The sequence below is a fragment of the Lytechinus variegatus genome, chromosome 5 (genome assembly GCF_018143015.1).
Source record: "Lytechinus variegatus isolate NC3 chromosome 5, Lvar_3.0, whole genome shotgun sequence".
In the NCBI taxonomy this organism is placed as follows: Eukaryota; Metazoa; Echinodermata; class Echinoidea; order Temnopleuroida; family Toxopneustidae; genus Lytechinus; species Lytechinus variegatus.
Genome location: NC_054744.1, coordinates 28,104,325 through 28,124,047, shown reverse-complemented (window position 1 = coordinate 28,124,047; position 19,723 = coordinate 28,104,325). Strand labels below are relative to the sequence as shown.

The 19,723-nt window shown below is 36.7% G+C and overlaps 1 protein-coding gene across 1 annotated transcript in view; it reads right to left on the bottom strand.

The window, feature by feature from the left end:
* Positions 1 to 19,723, bottom strand: part of LOC121415867 (aquaporin-9-like) — a 39,710-nt gene continuing 19,987 nt past the window's right edge. The window contains exons 2-7 of the mRNA XM_041609243.1: positions 9,804 to 9,930; positions 8,896 to 9,033; positions 3,219 to 3,337; positions 2,528 to 2,745; positions 1,814 to 1,962; positions 1 to 831 (exon numbers count right to left, since the gene is read on the bottom strand). Coding sequence (XP_041465177.1) covers positions 767 to 831; positions 1,814 to 1,962; positions 2,528 to 2,745; positions 3,219 to 3,337; positions 8,896 to 9,033; positions 9,804 to 9,930 — 816 coding nt within the window. The 3' untranslated portion in view covers positions 1 to 766. The remainder of the gene's footprint in view (positions 832 to 1,813; positions 1,963 to 2,527; positions 2,746 to 3,218; positions 3,338 to 8,895; positions 9,034 to 9,803; positions 9,931 to 19,723) is intronic.

Below are 19,723 nucleotides of genomic sequence, written 5' to 3'. Positions count from 1 at the left end.
AACACCGGTGTAAAATAACTGGTGTGGTCCTCTATGTACATTGGTTAACACCACAGTTTTTGCTGTGTAACATGATTAACCATTTTCCTCTTAAAGTGTAAATATACATTGTTTAGGACTGGAAACAAAGCAAGTCATTAATAATAATTATTCGAATATCGTTACATGATGAAAAGAATATAATAAACAAAATAAAACAGAATCTGTTTATTCTCTCTAAATCAACATCAATACCATGTTTTCCGCATAACTCTAATATCGTGAAAGAAGTTTCAAGATCTCCATTATAATATAATCCAGATATCAAAATCCTGAGATTGCAGTACAGTACGATCAGAATGTTCTTTCCTTTTAATCAATTATCAAGATCCTGCTTTTCTTGATTTGCATGACAAGATGGGCGCATGTTCTAAACAAGTTACTAGAAAGTATGAAAGAGGAGGAAGGGAGAATGGAAAGGGATGGGAAGAGAGAGAAAGTGAGAGAAATGAAAGAAGAGAAAGTGAGAAGTTGTTTTTAATAGTTATCTGAGAGAGAAAAAAAGAAGAAACGTTAATATAAAGAGCAAACAACAAACCAACATATTGATACCCCATTTCTGATTGAAAAAAAATGCTGCACATCTGAGACCATTGTTAATACTCCAAAGATGTCGGCTCGGTCACACAGGCAATAACCACAGATTGTTGCAGCTTCAGAAGTTTGATATCACATCGTGTTGAACGCGGTGTTGACGAGAGATGGCGCTGTCCATGTATCCGTTCACTCATGCTTCGCCGTGGTTCTGAATAGCTGGGTTGTCTTCGCCTTTTCCCGTTAAATCAGCCATCCCTAATTGCAATATGAAATGAATTAAAAATTCAATATATAAAGGAAATGATAATGATATATTAGAATTTTTTTTTCAAATCATGCAAGTTCAAGGGAAAGACCTTTCTGGAAACCATGAACAAAATGGTAGGCCCTATCTCTTGAAATAAAAATAATCATTGCATTGAACACAAATGAACAATAGCAAATTGAATTATTGTAAAATTAGATATTTCTATCTACAATAAGAAAAACTATTTAAAGTAAAAATATAGATCAACAAATAATACAAAGACAATTATTATCTATCTGACACTCCTTAAGTATCTTATTTTAAAAATTACTATATTTTTGTTGCTATTCCACTATAGGTCCCACCTATCCCTTTCCTCCTCCCCTCTTAATTCTCCTATCTGCCCCTCTCTTTCCCTTTCCTTGTCTTTTCCTCCCTCGTCTTACTATCTCTGTCTTTTCCTCTCTCTGTCCTCAATAACGCGCCGTTTCAATTTGTTTCTCTTTCAATTATCATTGATACGCTAGGTGACGCATTTGTTCTCAATGAAATAATTGGTATTACAGTTTCCTTACTAATCCCCCCACTAATCTCTCTCTCTCTTTCTCTCTCTTGGTACAATTCATATCATTTTTCCTCTTACAATATTCCCACATATTCACCCATGGGAGCTAGTTTGATGGAAACCATTCACTCACGGAAAGTGGCCTGGATATGCAACCTAAACTCCTTGGTCATGACAGGTGCACCAGTTCTCCCTCCCAGTTTACAAATGAAAAAAGAAAATCAATTTGTATTTCATGCAGCTAGTCTTTTGTCAATACCCAAAATGTCAATCAAAATTTCTATCGTGGTCGTAGTGCATGCAGACTGAAAGGGGACCCTGGTGCTCCCCCCCCCCTTGGTTCTACCCGTGCTGAGCAGCACGAAAAAGCAGGTTCCTCTAATAAGGCCATCATGAATTGCAAGGACTGTCTCTAAAGAACTTACGGTAGTCTCCTCCTCCATCTTCGTCTCTCGCCGATGCTGTTTCTGTGTCGTGATGAAGCTCGACAGTGAACACGTAGAGGTATCCACCCAAGATGGCGCCCACACAGGGTCCTACTATGGGCACCCACCACCAATGCATACCATTGGGACTAAGGACATAAAAAATATGGAAAAATCGATGATTAATGTAATTTGCAGTTTGAACATTTTATATAAAATGTGAGATACAGAAAAGCTTCCCTAAAAGTAAAAAAGAGGCTCGACGAAAGTGAATTTACCCTGGGAATTTGCCCATTTGATTTTTTTTTACACAGATACTTGTTATAATGTTTAATGTCTACTCTCAGCGATACAGGAGCAGGATGAAATGCTTTATGGAAAAAAAAAACGTGCAAGGTTTACTTCCCGACGTAGGCATGATTATCAGGGGCAGTGGCACCCATGCTACCAGAGGCGGATCCAGACAGAGGTACATCTGGCGCTGCACAGTGGCTGCCGGGCCCACGATCAATTGGGCAAAGCAAATTTTCGGAGTATTTCATTTCATGTCTATTTCGAACAATAAATTATGGATTTTCATTTTTTTTTTCATTTTCATCCTGTTCGTCCCCATTGTCAAATTTCTAAGATTGAAGATCCTGGATTCGTATATCAAAATAAATTCGTTCTCTAATCTGTGAATGGTAATAGGAGAAGGGGAGGGGGGATACTCACGTCCATACATCTTGACCATAACCTGCGCAGGCGGTGAATAACCTAGGGCCCAGGTCCCTGGCTGGGTTAATGGCGTAGCCGCAGTTGAACCCGAAGCAAATACCAATATTGAACACAACGAGACCAATGAGAAGGGGTTCCATCCCGTTAGGAGGCGAGTTGTTTCTCTTGTCCGTGATAGCCAATATGCAGGACATCAAAAGAGCAGTGCCTAGTATCTGACGGGGTAAAAATACACAAGATAGGGTCATTGAAGTCCATCCTGAATTTGAGCCAGGGATTTTGACTTTATTCAAATTTCTGAAGAACATACATGTACATGTAGTATAGGGCCTACTCTCAATTGAAACATAATTATTTAATAATTCAATTAACAATTAGGTCACAGTTCAGAGGGTATTTCTCATTTGTAGCCTAAACTTTACATAGTTCCACCAACATGACCAATGTCTTCAAACGTTCTTCGTATAGATATAGTCTTTATGCAATATGGATGATCATTAGGACACTTGCCAAGCAATAGAGAAGGTGTGGGTGTGAGAATATGATCGATTGGTAAAATAGAAATCACTTACATAAACAAAGTAAAAGGAAGGTATTTCTCAATTATAAGACCTTTTTGAATTTAAATGTTTTGTATTTAAAGTTTAAACATTCTTGATTAAAACTCCGCCATACAATTTTGGCATACCTGATCGCCAAGTCCACTCCAGATTGAAAGGAAGTCCTTCGGATAGGTTGCAAAAATACCAGCTGTCCCGTTTTCGCCGAGTACTGCTCGAGTTCCTCCGTCAAAGGCATTGATAGCATCTGAAATGGTTAAAAGTTTATAGACCTTAAAATAAAAGTTCATGTTTTCTCTTTTGATTTTCTGTGAACTTCAGATTATGTCCGTCTCAGAATTTACGAAGTTAGAATCAAGTATCTACAGTTACTGCATTAAGACGACCGCACACCTTACGATTGGTCTGCGACCCGATTTTAGAATAAAAAAATGTAGTAGAATTTGATGCTAATATTGAGACTTGGAATATCTTACTGTGTAATGTTCTAAATCATCGTACGAATACCTATGTTCAAATCTATGACTATGCTATCATCCTTCTTAGAATAAAAGCGACTTTAATATCTAGTCGTAATGACGTCATAGCAGTCGAACGATTGGCTACGATTTGAAACTAATTTGGCTTTACACTCTAAAATAAAGGCTTGTAATTTTTTTAAATGGTTATATTCGTAGTCTTTCAATTAATTTTAACCTCAAATAAAATATGTTCCATTCACTTTTTCAGAAAATGAGCAAAGTGCGGTTTGTTCCAAAATCGGATCGCGAACAGTCGTAAGGTGTGCGGTGGCCTTTATTTACAGCCACTTTCAATTTCCACATTACATCGCCCTACCCCAACAGCCATCCAACTCGACGTTATGGTGTACACCTGTAACTGAGGCTGTAGGTGAGGGTGGGGACATTGATGCGGTGGTTTAAGGTTCGAGCCCTAGTCATGCCTTTCGGATGGTAACACTAAAGGTGTCACCATCCGAAAGGCATGACAACTTTTTTTTTAAATATCTAATTGATACACGTCTGAAAAAAAAATCAAGAATCTGAAGGAAAGAAAGAAAGAACAACATTAAGGGGGAAGAAGGGAAGGCTAAAGTGCGCAGTAGCATATTTCTGATGTCGACATACAGGCAAGTTTTAAATGTATTTCAATAAGAATTCACATAATGTCATCGTAAAATTATTGCATTGTACCCCCTTCCCATATACCCTAATGGGGGGGTACTGGGCGAGGGCATGGGAGGGGCTTCAGATATCATTTTCCCACAAGTAAGAAATCATATAGGAGGAAAATAAGAAAACGTGGGAAGAGAGAAAGAGAGACAGATAGAAACGAGAAGAAAAAGTAGAATCGTAAAAGTAAAAAGGAAAAACAATATAGGTAATGTTGTGTACCTTTACCCTGAAGTATTAGTTCGATTTCATCAGTATGCCTTCCCACAGTGCCCTATTATCCAGAGGCAGTCAGTCTGTGGCACTGACAACCGAATCGGAAGCGCGCCATCTACGAATAGAACTCTCACGAGGCTTATCAGATACCACAAAATAAATTAATTTTGTAGTTGGATAGAAAGTAGACAGTGAAACTGATATGACTGAATCGCAGTAATAAACAGAACCAAATAAAAGATAAAGTCTTAAAATTTAAAGGGTAATCCATTTCAGAAAAGAAATATAATAAAGGCCTGATTTTCTATTTTCCCGGCCGTTGATATTTTCGTTATGTCTCACCGATTCCAAATTGCAGTGAGAGAAATTAAATTGAATCCAGTTTGACGAATCTTCTCATTGGACAATAGGTAGAACACCCACATTTCAATACAAATTATATTTATATAAATCTTGTGATGGAATGAACACAAAATAACAATGCATAAACGATACAAAAATACATATATTTTTGCTCTAATTGACCACTTTAAAACAAACAAAACGCTATTTAGAAGTATTCATTTTGATTTATTTTGTTTCATTTACCCAGGGTGGTCTCTTTAGTACAGAACTGCTTTACAAGAGAGAAGTATTATTCTAATTTTACTGTATTCGATTGCACTCGAAGTTATATTGGTTATTTTGTTGTTTTGAATATCATTTTATAAGGTTGGTCCAGGGCTGGCATAATTTCTTCAAATTTATGAATGTTTATTTCCGGATAACCTCATGCCAATTTACCCCCATTTGATTGTTACGTAACAAATTAGGTGATAAATGAACGAAAGTATTGGGATTACCTTGCCATTACACTGAGTACAGGTAGAGGGGGTGGGAGCATATTAAAGGGCCATGACCCCCCTAAAAAAAACCACGACCAAGAAAAAAGGAGAAAAGGAAAGAGAGGGTGAAATATGGGATTAATATTATGTCAAAGTCTATCACAAGATTAGATTTTTACATGGAAAATGTCAAATTCTTGCTCATTCACTTCTCTTGCTCGAAGCATTTTACAAATAACTTGCTTATTTCACAACCGATTTTGATGAAACTTGTTTTAAATTGTTCTTATTTTACTCTTTCCAATAAGATTGCTTCTCATCTTGGGTTTTGGTTTCCTAAAGACAAAGTTCCATACATTACTTTCTAGGGAAAACTTTGAAATCGTAAAAATAGTGTCAGCAATAGACAGGAACATGGAAAATTTTCTAGCTCCAGTAACAACGTAACCTAGTCCAAAGTAACCGATGGTATGCATTTTATGAATTTTATTCTTTTTTTTATTTAGATATGATTATTTTCATTCCGGGGTACCTTTTTTATTCCAAGTGGGCCACCCTCAACACAAAACTGTGTTGTACAATATGACCGGAGTTTGACTCTGAATAAATAGTTAAGTCACGCACACCAGCGAAACCGATCCAAACCGAGCTTTGATCGGTCTAAAGTTGGTTTTATCGATTTGACTGTCGCATAACTAAGATTTTGAGAGCTCAGAGAAGCATCTCCTTGTTGACATCAAAACAAAAATAAAACTTGGCTGGGACTGGGGGTTTGGGGTACAGGAAAGGGGTCCAGATGAACGGAAGAGGAGCATTTCCTCACCCCTCTTCTCTTGCTGTCATGGGGTCGGACATTCATAGTCATTGGATAAGTTTGATTTTGAAAGGAAATCACAAAGAATGTAGAAAAATAATTGGATCGCTTTGTATGGCTTTGTTAAAGTTAAAATTGTAGTCTATGGAACACTCTTAAAACAACTCAGTCAAACTGACTAGACCAGTAGTCAGCTGGATGCAACTGATATGTCTAGTCACACGTGTGAATTATGTTCTAGTCAGAAATAACTCTATTCTAGTAGAATACGACTAGAAAATAGTAAAATATGACTAGAATAACAGTTGCATCTAGCGACCCTATTTATTAGTCATTTCTGACTGATTTGTTTTTGAAGTGATAGAATCAATCAAAATGATGATGATGATATCGTGATGATGATAACGTGATGATATTGATGAATGATGACGACGATGGCGATGATGATGATGATGATGATGATAGCGATGGAGATTAGGAAAATGATATATCACAAATAGGAAGTATAGAGTTGAAAATACAGAAACCTCGAGGGGGTGTTCGTTAGATCTGAAAGTTTATTTTCCGACTTGTTCGTATATATAAATGCCAAAACACTGACTGATCTTTCGGACTAATATATCTTTGGTATACGAAGAAAATGAATTCGGAACCACAAGGTTTAAAACGAAGAGGAGAATAAAGCGAAAAAAAAATTATGTTATTTTGTTCCTTGTTGTGTCCAAGGTCATTGTACTTTGTAGATTATTTTGCAAAAATGCATATCTCCATGCATATTTCACAAATTCTGTCTGAATTAAGAATTTACGTCAAGTTCTATTGTTTTAGACAGGGTAGGAAGGGGGAGGTGCCATTGATTACTGCATAAACAATAGAGTGCTCGGAACTCTGACACTCAGTCACTGATTTGGTGCCAAAAGTATAGAACAAAGCTAGTCCAGGGGTGGGGAGGGGGGTCCCCTCAACTTTGTGGGCAATGATATTGCTAGCCCCTCTCTATATATTGAGAAGTCGCCTCACCAAACAAGATAAAGATTTTTGTCTTACCGGTAATTAATACAGAGACTTCAGTCGTATCTTTTTCTGAATCAACAATTCATTTTATAATGTCGACGATTGATTACTAATTAAAATCGCCCTACAATCCCTTTGTAAAAATCCAACTTGGATTCGTCATTGATAGCTAATCACAGTCGTATGAAATGAGTAGTCGTTTTGTGTAATCTCGGAAGCTGTGCCTGGATCCAAAGACTTTGTATTAATTTCCGATTTCAATAACGAACTTGGCATGCTTTTTGACAAGTTCGACCAAAGGTACGGGATTCCCCCCTACATTCTCTGAATGAGACTCGGTATCAATCGTTTTTGCCAAAAGCTACTTTTATCAGCCATCCATCCCCTTTCCTTCCCCACCATGTTAATTGTAGGGCATAATATTGCAATTTCAGCATCCTAAATTTTTTAATCAAATTTCCTTCAACATGTTCAATATCTCGTATTTTATTATACTTTCCAAATCATAAATATCAGGACAGTATTGTTCATACGGGGCTCAAGGACGTTTTATGAAGGTTTCGCAAGGACGCGGGTGTAAAAAAAAATCAAAGAAAGAAAACAAACCGACGAAGTCCGACATTCGGATTTATGCGGCAAAAGACTGTCAAACGTGCGCAAAACCAAAACATGCGCTTGAGATTTGAAAAGAACGAACATGGAGCTAACAGAGATAATAGCTCTGTTAATAGCTCTATGAACGAAAGTGACCCCCGGCGAACGATAACTTTCGAACCTTAAATCATATTTTGCGCCCTTGATTACACCGCATACAGCTCGCATATTATTTGTCAATTTATTTTAAGTTCATGTCCTTAAAAAAATCTCGCAAAATGTTCTCCCACTTGCATATTTTATTCGTTTTAAAGGAAAAGTGAATCATGAAAATGCAGACCCCTAAAGGCATTGCACCATGATGGAATAGTTGATGTCGGCAGGCTTTGTGCTGTGCCTACCCAAGGGTAACCCACACTCCTGGAGCAATATTTGAATAGAGGATAGATATTTGCCCAAACTGCAATGAATCCCGCCATGGATCCATACAAGTTCGATAGGACAAACGGTTAAACAAATCTCTCTCTTTTTTTTGGGGGGGGGGGCTCGATTACAACCCATTTTACGAGTTTTGGACCTCGTTCATCGCAGCTGAAATCGACTCTGAACAAATTTCTGAGATCAGTACGTTTTATGTTATCGTGGTCTTATCCCGCCATACCATTTTGGTCGGGCCTCTCTTCGTTCAAACTCAATTTAAGACGACAAATGATATAGTGGCCAGTGAACATCGGAATTGACAAACTAGATACCATGATTGTCCCATAACGTAACTGATTCCTATCCGACTGATGATATGTTATTGGGTTAGGCATAATAGATGTGGTTATTTTGGAGTTGGTTCAACTGGTATGACTGCTGGCGTAATGATAACATTTTGACAAATAACAAAATTATCCTCGCGAAACAACAACAACAACAAAAACAAAACTTGTTTTCTGTAACCCAAATAGACCAAATGTTAATAAACTGTGCTTATGGCACAGCAGACGTTGTCCATATCGCTAGCAGAGTACATCTGAACAGCCATTAATCTCCGTATAAAAATGATTTACATATGTAATTCTCCCCCTTCATGTCATTCAATCGAAATTACATTTTTTAAAAAATATCAAACATGTTCCCCTACTCCTTTACAGCCAAAAGTGATTTGTTTTATTTTAAGTCTTACCTGAATACACTCCGAACACACAGGCAGCTGCGACAAAGGCACCGACCATCTGAGCCAAGATGTAAAACGGGACCTTCTTCCAAGGAAACCGTCCCAAGCAGGCAAAGGCCAAGGTCACTGCTGGGTTTATGTGGGCACCTAAGGAGGATATAGAACAAGAGATCGAGTGGGAGAGAGAGAGATATATATATATACATATACATATATATTGTAGTTTACGGTGTATGTTCTTTGAATGGGCGAAACGAAACTCATTCCGTATTGCCTATATGAAATTACTTGTATGCCTATGAAATGAATTAAATTACTTGTATCGCTTATTGGATTCCGACTTTGCAACTTTTTTATAAACTGATTCTGTTTCGCGACGTAGGCACATCTGTTTTTTTTTTATTTGCACACGTAGTTACCAAGATTGCGTTTAGCATTTTCATTTATTTGAATGCAGGATAAAAGAGCATTGTCGATTAAATACCTTGCTCACGGGCATCGGTGCCGCGGTGGGGGATCAAACCCCCGAATTTCCATGTATATTCAGGCGCCTTAGACCACTCGGCCACGGCACCTCTACATGATATTTGTAATCTATTTGTAAGATATGTCTGAAACACACCCTCCCCCATAAGGCGTAATTAGCCAAAAAATTGAGGGGCCAAACACGGTGCAAGGAGCAAAATTTCATTTTTACTGAAAAACCACCATCGAGCAAACACGTGAAACTCTAAATAAGAACGGCCAATTGTATGATAGATCTTGACAATGTATTTAGAAAATAATATTATTCATTTCACTCTTTTCCCTTTACTTTTCTTTCTTTTTCTCATCGTTTTTGCTTGGTGATATTCTTTAAGGGCAATGCCCTCAAGCACCCCCAATATATACACCAGTGTCCTCCTCCCATCTCTTACCTGATACACCAGATGCGAAATAAACGGCGAGTGTGACGGCGATTCCCCATCCCCAATTGATTGAGAGAAAGCCGCCATTAGCCTCGCTACTCAGAACAGACTGTGCTACCGATGCATCACCAAATACCTGGAGTGAAGGAAAATAGATAGATAATAATTTCAATTTGACAGCGTACGTTAAACAGCTTTTATAGAAGTGGTCTGAATTAATAAATATAATTTTAAAGAGTAATATCTACACATTAAAAAAACGCTGTTTGAAATTTTGTACATCGCTCTTTACTACAATTATAAACTTTACAGTATATTTATTCAATAGTTAAAACAATCATAAATGATGTATTGAAGATTAAATTGGTTGTTAAAGACGTTCACATGTTTAAACAACTACTGCAAAGTTCATATAGTAAAAAAAAACGTTGTGTATGGAGAAAAGTAACAGTGTTTTTACTGAGAGTACCTAAAAGTTATTCTGGTGCGTTTTTAATGACGCTAATAAGTATTTCCTCATGAATAGTGGTTAGCAGTGGATTGTTAGAATCAAGCCACTAGCAGATACTCCACATCTCAAGTATACGCAGCAAAAACACTTTTCATCAAATTTATTCATTCACCACTGCCTAGATTCAGGTCAGAAAAAAATTGGAAAAATACCGATCCGCAGACTGGTGCAGACATAATGTATTTCAGACTGAGATGGCCTAGGAGTGGGCCCCAACCCCCGCAGTCAAAAACAGCTATTTATGCGTGTCAGATCGATGGTAATCGTATTGAAAACCACCGCTACAGCAATACTAGTAGTCACCACTTTCACGCGAGAAAGGGAGGAAGAAATTATCGATATTCATTTGGTTCAAAATGATCAATATCACTTTATTCCAAACTATCGATATCATTTTGGTTCAGAATTTGTTTTTAAAATTGAAATATAAAAATTGAAATAAAACGGCTGAACACAGAAGTAGAGGGAAGATATTGATGTGACGCTTAGGGTTAGGGAATGAGCGGCCTTGAGTAAGTTCTGTCGTAGACAATTGAAGGTGATTAATATGATTACTTAATTCATTCGCTAATTATTATCACAGACGGCATATCATCAGCCGGGATCAAATATGCCCGCAATTCATATTAGGATTAAAAGATAATATGATATTATGGAATGTGATATATTTGACATCTTTCTCAAATAGATTGTGTAAGCTTTGCCAACTAGAATGATTACAGATCTTGTTTTTCCCTGTCGCTTTGTCAAATAACGAAACTATTAGAATGATACATTTAAATATTCGTTATAATCATTGCATTCAAAATAATCTTAACTTATTTAATTTAAAACAATAAAATGAATTGTATTTGTATTAAGTGTTCTAATCGCCATGAGCTACAGTACAAGGGGTGCGATTGACCTATATATATACTTGTATGATAGTGCATGCCCCTTTAAGATTAATTTTCCACAGGGTATACGACAACGAAGGAGGATATTGGTTTCCACACTGTAAAAACTGTGGTGTTAAAACTGACACCGATTGGTGTTAATAGAGGACCACATCCTGAGGTGTTAAAACTACACCCTAAAGATTGAACATAACACCAAAGAATGTAAATGTAACAACCAAAGGTGTTGTAATAACACCAATAGGTGTAAAACTAACACCACCAATTTAACACCGGTGTAAAATGACTGGTGTGGTCCTCTATGTACACCGGTTAACACCACAGTTTTTGCTGTGCATTGTGTACAGACTGTGTACCTTTATATTTCATCCCCCATTATATCGCAATGCATCTCGTATTCGTAGTCATTGACCACCAAGAACATGCAGATGTGAACCATTAAATCAAATAAATCATAAATCCAGTATAACCCTCGGGGAAACAGAACAATCGGGTTTACGGATATCCTACCACTTGGGACGGGTTAAAAGAGGTGACTGTGTATGGTGCACTTTCAATCGGTCATCTACATCACTTCAAAGAAGGCTATCTTGAAGATCTGTACATCTACTCTTGATTCTTGAAAGGATTGGTCAAAATACATAGGACTTCAAATAAAAAGACTAAGCAATGTATGTTCAGTGCATCATTTTCTGTTTAAAATGTACATACCAGAAATTGGTTGATTTTGAGTTTGACCATAGGACAGGGTCTGACACTCCCTATTCCAACGATAGGGGGTTTGTAAATGTTTTGCTATAGAATAAAGGGCCTTTTTACGCACTGTGTAGCAATACCAACAAAAATCAACAGGGGTGGTTTGACGTTCATAATTGTAATGGGCTTGATCAATTCAATTCAATTTAATCTTTATTTCGCAAAATAGGATAAAAATACAAAGAAACATCAAATAATGTGATTAGATAATAAAATACATTGCGTGGCTTTCCATGAAGGTTATCAGAAACCTGTAAGGCTGGATCGCCAAAACATAGTAAAAAGACAACAATATTAATAAAAAAGAAAAACCAGAATATCATATCATTGTAGTAAATACAATGTAGGAAAAGGGACAGAGAAAAAAAAACAAAGAATACAAAAAGACACGAATCAAGGAGGGGGGTAGATAGGGTACAAGTAATGCATTGATATCAACTGCGAAAATTAATAATCATTCACTAGAAAATTTTTGTACTGTTTTCTGTGATCAGGGGCTGATCCAGGATTTTCCAAGGATCAAGGATTTTCCAAGGGGGGGGGCATTTTTATACAGGAAAAAAATTGACAAGCACCAAAAAAAAGGGTTTCACTACCAACTCGAGGAAATTTCGTTCCAGAAATATTTGACAGCCAAAAAGAAGAAAAGGGGTATGAATGACATATTTCCCTACAAAATATGTTTTGTGCCTCGGGGGGGGGGGGGGGCCGGATGTGCCCCCACCTGGATTCGCCACTGAGCTTGATTGACAAAAGTAGAGGACTATTAAACGATAACGTCCTGGATTAGGAGCTGGAATAGGGTTTATCCTATCAACACTACTGTCTGGGTTTGAAGACTATTGCTGTGCATTTAGCTGAGTACGATCGACTTGATCAAGGTACTCTCTTAGCTGATATTGCCCGTTCGAGCGTGACAGGTTGGCGAAACGCGTCGCAGCGATTTTTGCACGCACGATTTGCAAAAAGAGCGTTCCGAAATGTGTTTTCTTCGAAGATACTCCTTCCGCGCCGACGGAAGAATTGATTTTAAAGGTAGCTGTGAGCTTTTCATGATGTCTCATGGAAAAATAGGAGATATAAATATCGAACTCTATTACTGAATAACAGAAGAACGGTTTTATTGCTACAGAAATGCAAATAAGGGGGAACATTAGATCACATACATAAGATGGCATGCATGCAATCACTAAATAAAAAGCACTATCCTACTTTTTAACTCTATGTTTGTTCATTTGTATTTTATTGATTGTGAGTTAATAAAAAATAATAAAACCGAGATCTGTAACCGTTTAATAACTTGCTATGATAGAAACATCTGTTAATTATATATAAAAAGTGTTATTGAACAGTACTTGATTTATGTCCTGGCTTTGATTTCAGCGGTTGATTTTGTTTTAATCAAAAGAGTCTATTTCAAAGCAGAAGTTCATATCATCATCCACAAGTCATGTACTATCTTTCCTACCATGAATACATCAACGGATTAAAACGTTGTACTATTTCATTTATTATTTTCGATATCATTCAACTTGATTACATCATGAGGAGCTATCATCTTTCTTTATTTCTGATTGATTATACACTTTGTCTTAAAAGTCAATCTTCCATTATGTACATTGTCACCATGGTAACGGCATATAATTCAAGTAGAAGTGTTTTAATTCATACGCCTTTTATCAAGAACATAAAATGCTCTATAACGTTTGAATGCACTTTCTTCATTATCCAGTGTAGCTGAAAATAATTATAAAGACCGTTGAAAAGCAGTATAGATATGATTCATAATTTCTGCTGGAATTAAACATTATTCCACGTACGCTTGGTTGCTTTGGATTTCTTATTATTATCAATCAAAATTATCATTGATTTGACTAAAGACGACACAATATGGAGAAAAAATGTCTGAAAGCAACATGATAAATAACATTATCTTTCGCTTCAAATGGTTCGGTGTAAAATTGAAATTTGCGTCTCTCAATAACGACTTTGCTCTGTATACAATATGAGGGAATGCTCGCAACCGCTACGCTATACACTCTTTCAGAAATGTGTTGTCATAAAAAAATCCCTTCATGACGATATAGTCTTTGTCGAGGGTTGGTGAATGGAATCGACGGTTTCGTCCTGTGGGGCGTTTCATGAAAGAACTTGTCGGACGTTTTATCCGACAAGTCCCATTTTATCCAACAGTTACCATAGGAACAGTACCTCTCAGCCAATCAAAATCATGGAAAGATGTCAGATCTGACAACTTGTCGGATGAAAATATTGATGAAACGCTCCCCAGGATTCTGGATAAAGGACGTATTTGCAATTTTTTGTCAGCTCCGAAGCGTAGGAAGAAACCGCTGTTCCGATTCACCAATTTTAGACAAAGACCTACAAGATTTTCATTGTGATTTGACTTGCTTTTTACGAGCATTTGCTGTGTTCCAGGATTTGTTCTGCGCTGCGCAGCGGTGTGAAAACTCTGCGTGTACATTATCAGCTATTAATGAATACATCACGTTAAACCGGTATTTCAATTTAGAGTAATTGTTCAATTAAAATAGCGGAATACCAATAATCATGGGTGGATAAAATTGACTTGTGGAAGGTAATGACGACTGACCCTGAAACTAATGTCATTTACGTCAGAAAAGTAAGACAAATAGAATAGGGAATTACAAGTGAAATGATTGAATTGATTATTAACTTAATACTGAAACGGAAGAAATGGGGTGGTAGGCAGAGATGGAAGAAAGAAAGAGAGATGAAAGAGGGAGATTGGAAGAGAGGGTGAGAGTTGGGGAAGGGGGGAGAGAGAGAGAAGGGGGGAAGAAAGAAAGGAAAAAAGAAAATAAATAAAGAGAATTAAGAGAGAGAGAGGGGGAGGGAGAGGGGGGGGGGGGTTGTAGAGAGGAGGGAGGGTAAGAGTACAATTATACTATGAATACAGATAGACCAGCCAGATTACTATATTACTGACATTGCTATCAATCCACCCACAACCATTCATGGGAAATTTTGGTTATCCTGTTCTTTATATATTGCATGCATAATGATGAACACTCTGGGTGACCCGACAGACTCACAAACAAACAAATAAACAAATAACAACACAAACAACGACACAACCAACAATTCTGAACATCAGCTTTGGGGTCAGGATTTCAGGATCCCCCGTCGGTCTATCATCCCCTTTATTCAACAAATTATCTTTTTATCTTTAGGCATGTTGGGAGATGGGGAAAATAGCTTGGATATTTCGGGATGGCATCTCGGTTGGTTTAACACCGGGAAGGGAGAACAACTGTTGTATAACCATCACATCGAATTAGATAACCCTCCTCTTAATCTCCCGCGTCCAGTTGTTTCGCCTTCCAACATCACTGGATACTTAGGGGTTTGGGAGATGAAGCCCCCTACTTCCCCTCCCATCATCCCCCAAAAGAAAAACAGTGTTATAAATGATAAACAATATGTATTAAAAAAAACTATAGAAAAGTGTAAGTATTCAAGTAAAACTATATTCTCTTCATAGAAACATGTAAAATTTAAATTTCATCGAATATCTTTAAATTTACCCATTGGAATTCATTCTAATTCTGTTATTCTCTTTATTTTGCAATTGCCCCTTGATAGGCCTACTATTTTTCAAATGAAGTAAATATGAAGAATCTTTACGTTTAAAATTGTGATTTTTTTTTAATTTTAAGTTTGAAGATAATTACGATCCACATAAAAACTTTGAACCGTTTAAAAATTTATTTGCCGACTACGCCACTGTCCAACACTTTCGATGGTATTAAATATTTCGGTATCTCATCTACCCCTCTCTGTTTCTCTTCAACTCTAATTACTACAGCTGACCAAGAGCACGTGAACTTCAATGTATACTATGACCTGCTCTACATCGTATTGCTGCTCTGTGAAACTTTGATTTTATATGTATCATGGTTCGCGCAACGGCTTGGAAATGTGGGGGGGGGGGGCTGACCATGCAAAAAAAGAAAATTACAATCGGATGGTGAGGGCTGACGCCCCACCAACGACTTGTCTGACGGTGTATTATGGTAATTGCTGGTAGCATAATATCTTATACATAAATATAAAGACATTATATGTACTGTATTGACAACATATCAATAGGCGACATGTCTAGAACATTTATTGATATGCATGTTTAGACTCAAATGGTGTGTATATAAACTGGTAAGAGCCTTTCTTTGAAAGATTGATTTTAAGCATTGTTATTTTTCAACCGTCATAGTATCATTTAGCTTCTAAAAACAAATAAGCAGTCGGGATATCTTTGGCACAATTAAAAAAATATGTTTAAAAAAAATCACAAGGTGCACTTATTGGCTGACTAATTTTTGATTTCGACATTAATTTTGATGAAATGTTATGAGTTTAAACTGAACATAGAATTTTAATGTAGCAATATTGCAACAATCATAATGATGATCACTCAACTCATTGTTTTAATCATTTCGACTTGGAATGAATATCTGCTCATTAACAGTGCGAAAAATATTCGGTCATCAGACATGGGTATGAGCTAATTTGGTATACGCCCTCCAAGGCCTCTCACATCGGCGGATAAAATATCATCAAATCCTTACCGATGGCTTTATTGTGTCTAATACAATAAAGAAAGAACTGATATTCCAGTCTTGTCGCTTAGGGCCAATTTAATATCCTGGCTCGGTGTATCATAATTAATATCACGATTGTTAGCTTTAAGGAATATACGACACTGCATGCAGTCACACAGCACAGAAGAAGAAAAAAAAAAGATGAAGTCTTGTTAATGGGGGTGTGGCATTGGTGTCCCACGAAGAACAGGACTTGACATACCATGCCAATATTTAGTATCCATGGCCAATCATTTTTCCGATTAGATATTCATATTTTGAACATGAATTTTTGAAGGTCATTTAAAGTACAGTGCACTGCTAAAATATGAAGATGTTGTTATGCTGTAGCTTTGAAATGCATCATTGTTGCCAATTTATGAAGTTCGTGCCATTGATAAAGCCTTGGACGCATTTCAGTTTATGATCTATTTTCCGATTGAGTGAAGAACTTATCTAAATGTTATTTCTCAAAGAGAGGGATGCTACTATCATCATTATCATTATCATCACGATCGTCGTCATCATTATCATCGTCGTCGTCATCGTCATTATCATCATAATCATCGTCATCATCGTCGTCATCATCGTCATTATCATGATCGTCCTCGTCATCATCATAACCATAATCATTATCCCTGTCCTCGAGCATTGCTGAGACCATCATCATCATCATAATCATCACTACCATCATCGCTATGATTATTATTATTTTTTATAAATATTAATTTTGTTGATGTTATTGTTATCATTATCATTATCAATATTATCTTTAGTTTCTTATTATCATTATTAAAATCAGCTTATTGTCATCATTATTATAATCATTATTATTATTGGTGATATTGTTATTAATGTCCTGAATATGACTACTAATAATGATAATGATAATAGGGGTTACAATATTATACGAAGGATAGTGATCAGGAAGTTACGATGTCAGTTTTGGTTTCATTCAATAATTATATAATACATGCACCTAGTATTTGTATTTTTCTAAATCTTATACTGTAGCATAATTTTCACTGAATATCCAAATTGGCCACTTGAAGCTACTTTCATACTGTTTTTTTTTGCAGACATCCTTTATTTTTAATCATGACAGAATAAAAGAACATTCATCTACTGTTCACAATTTTTCAGAAATATTACAATTTGTCCAAAATATCAGCATAAAAAACGTTGGTCTCATCATGGTGTTACATGAGGTGCAAATGCAATCATATCAAAATAATAATAATGATACATGAATGGTATTTTGCCAAAGCGGGCGATGTTCATGATGTTTTTGGATTAGAAGTAATGAACACTCGAATCATCATATCATATGAATTCATCCTGTGAGAGAAACAACAATATTTCGCGAAAAATAGATATCCTCTTACTACGATTCGAAGACGAGGGCATTGACCAATATGGTCATGTCGGGCAATAAATAAGAAGGGATTTCTCAAAATGCATATTATAAGTATTATACAAATGGCTGGAATTACTCAGTCAATTGATACAATGTGTTGTATCCATCTGGAAGAGAAAGCCAATACACATTCCCTCTTTGACAGAAGAATGTTGATAAAGAAGCTACGCTTATTATATTAATAACATGTAGCCCCTAAATGTAATAACTCCGCAGTGAAGAAAACGCTTCTGGTGTGAGTGCATTGCAAGGGGTAGAGGGATGGGGGGCCGGCGGGCGCCAGGCGGTATCTCTGCATGCGCTTGCAGGCCTTCTGTTTTTCCAGAAAGAGATGGGTAATGAAGGAACCATTTTTATATTGAATTAAATTCTGATCCAGCTCGAAAGAGGTTTATCATCCCAGTATTACCCTGGTAAATGGGATCATATATCCCTTTGCTACAAACAGAGAAGACGAATGATGAGGCATACATTTTGACGCATAAGAAAATAATTCGAATTCAAATACAGGCATTATTTGACAGAGATCTATATTTTACTTATGGACATAAAATTGAAATCAAATTTGCATTATTTACATAAAGTATATAAGTTTACCAAATGGTATTTGATTATATTGATAATATTGCTTTTCCGATTTGAAACGTGCCGTTTAGCAGATGCAAAGTCGAATCATACAATTGAAACTCTGTGGTTTATTTGCTAAAGTATATTTACTCACCATTTTACAATTGGCCTAATGGGATAGCGTCCATTCATAACGGTCGACATTACTTTTCATCTTCAAAAGATATTTGATTTTACTTAGTAAACATCTTAAGTCATAATGGGCGTATTATAGTTATTTGGGTTATTGCTGTTTCAGATGAATGTTAGTCTTTTGGATACACAGAACACTTTAATCAGGTCTTGCTGAGACTGGCCTAATTTTCTCGCAATTCTCAAATATAGAGAAAATTATTTGATTACGAAGACTAAAATCAATATATCGTGCTTATAGAACCAGAAAAGATGAGAGTTCGACGGCACCATTCTGAGTCAAATTCGACAGATCGGGGGGGGGGGGCGCTTTTAAAAATCAAAACGCTACCATTTCCTGTCAAAATACGATCTCTATACAGTTTCTAGCTAATTTGCATTATTCCACTCGTTTTGGGTAATAACCTACCCTCACAACAGCGGTTGGTCCAAGATTTCGGAATGGGGGGGGGGGGCAAGAAAAGTCTTCACTCAAAAGCGACAATGTCATCATCAATTCAAAATGTAAAAAGTGCGGGGAAGGGCTTACCATCAGCTGGTACTTTAAATGTACTATTTTTGTCAAAGGGGGCGTGTTCACTTACCCCCACCCCTTTCCCCTTATATCAGTGCTGATAATGTGGTTTTGATAATTTGATTTGAAATACTGCCTGCTAATATAGATCATTGCTCACTGCCATGCACGACTCGAATCCAGTGTTGAACAGCTTAAATTTCATTTTCTCTTCAGAATTGAATGACATTTAAACTTGAGAAAAAAAGAAAAAAAAGCCTTTGAACAAGTAAAAAAAATTGATTCGGTTTCAAAGATTTCACGAAATCCATTCAACTGTATTATCAACCCAGAAGCTAGGGATTTACAGTAAAGATGCTACCAGTCCTCAAGAAATAAAATCATTGCTGCTGCTGAAAAAGTTGGCTGTGAACTTCCGGATTTTTCTCAGGAGATGTTGATTTTTTTTATGGGG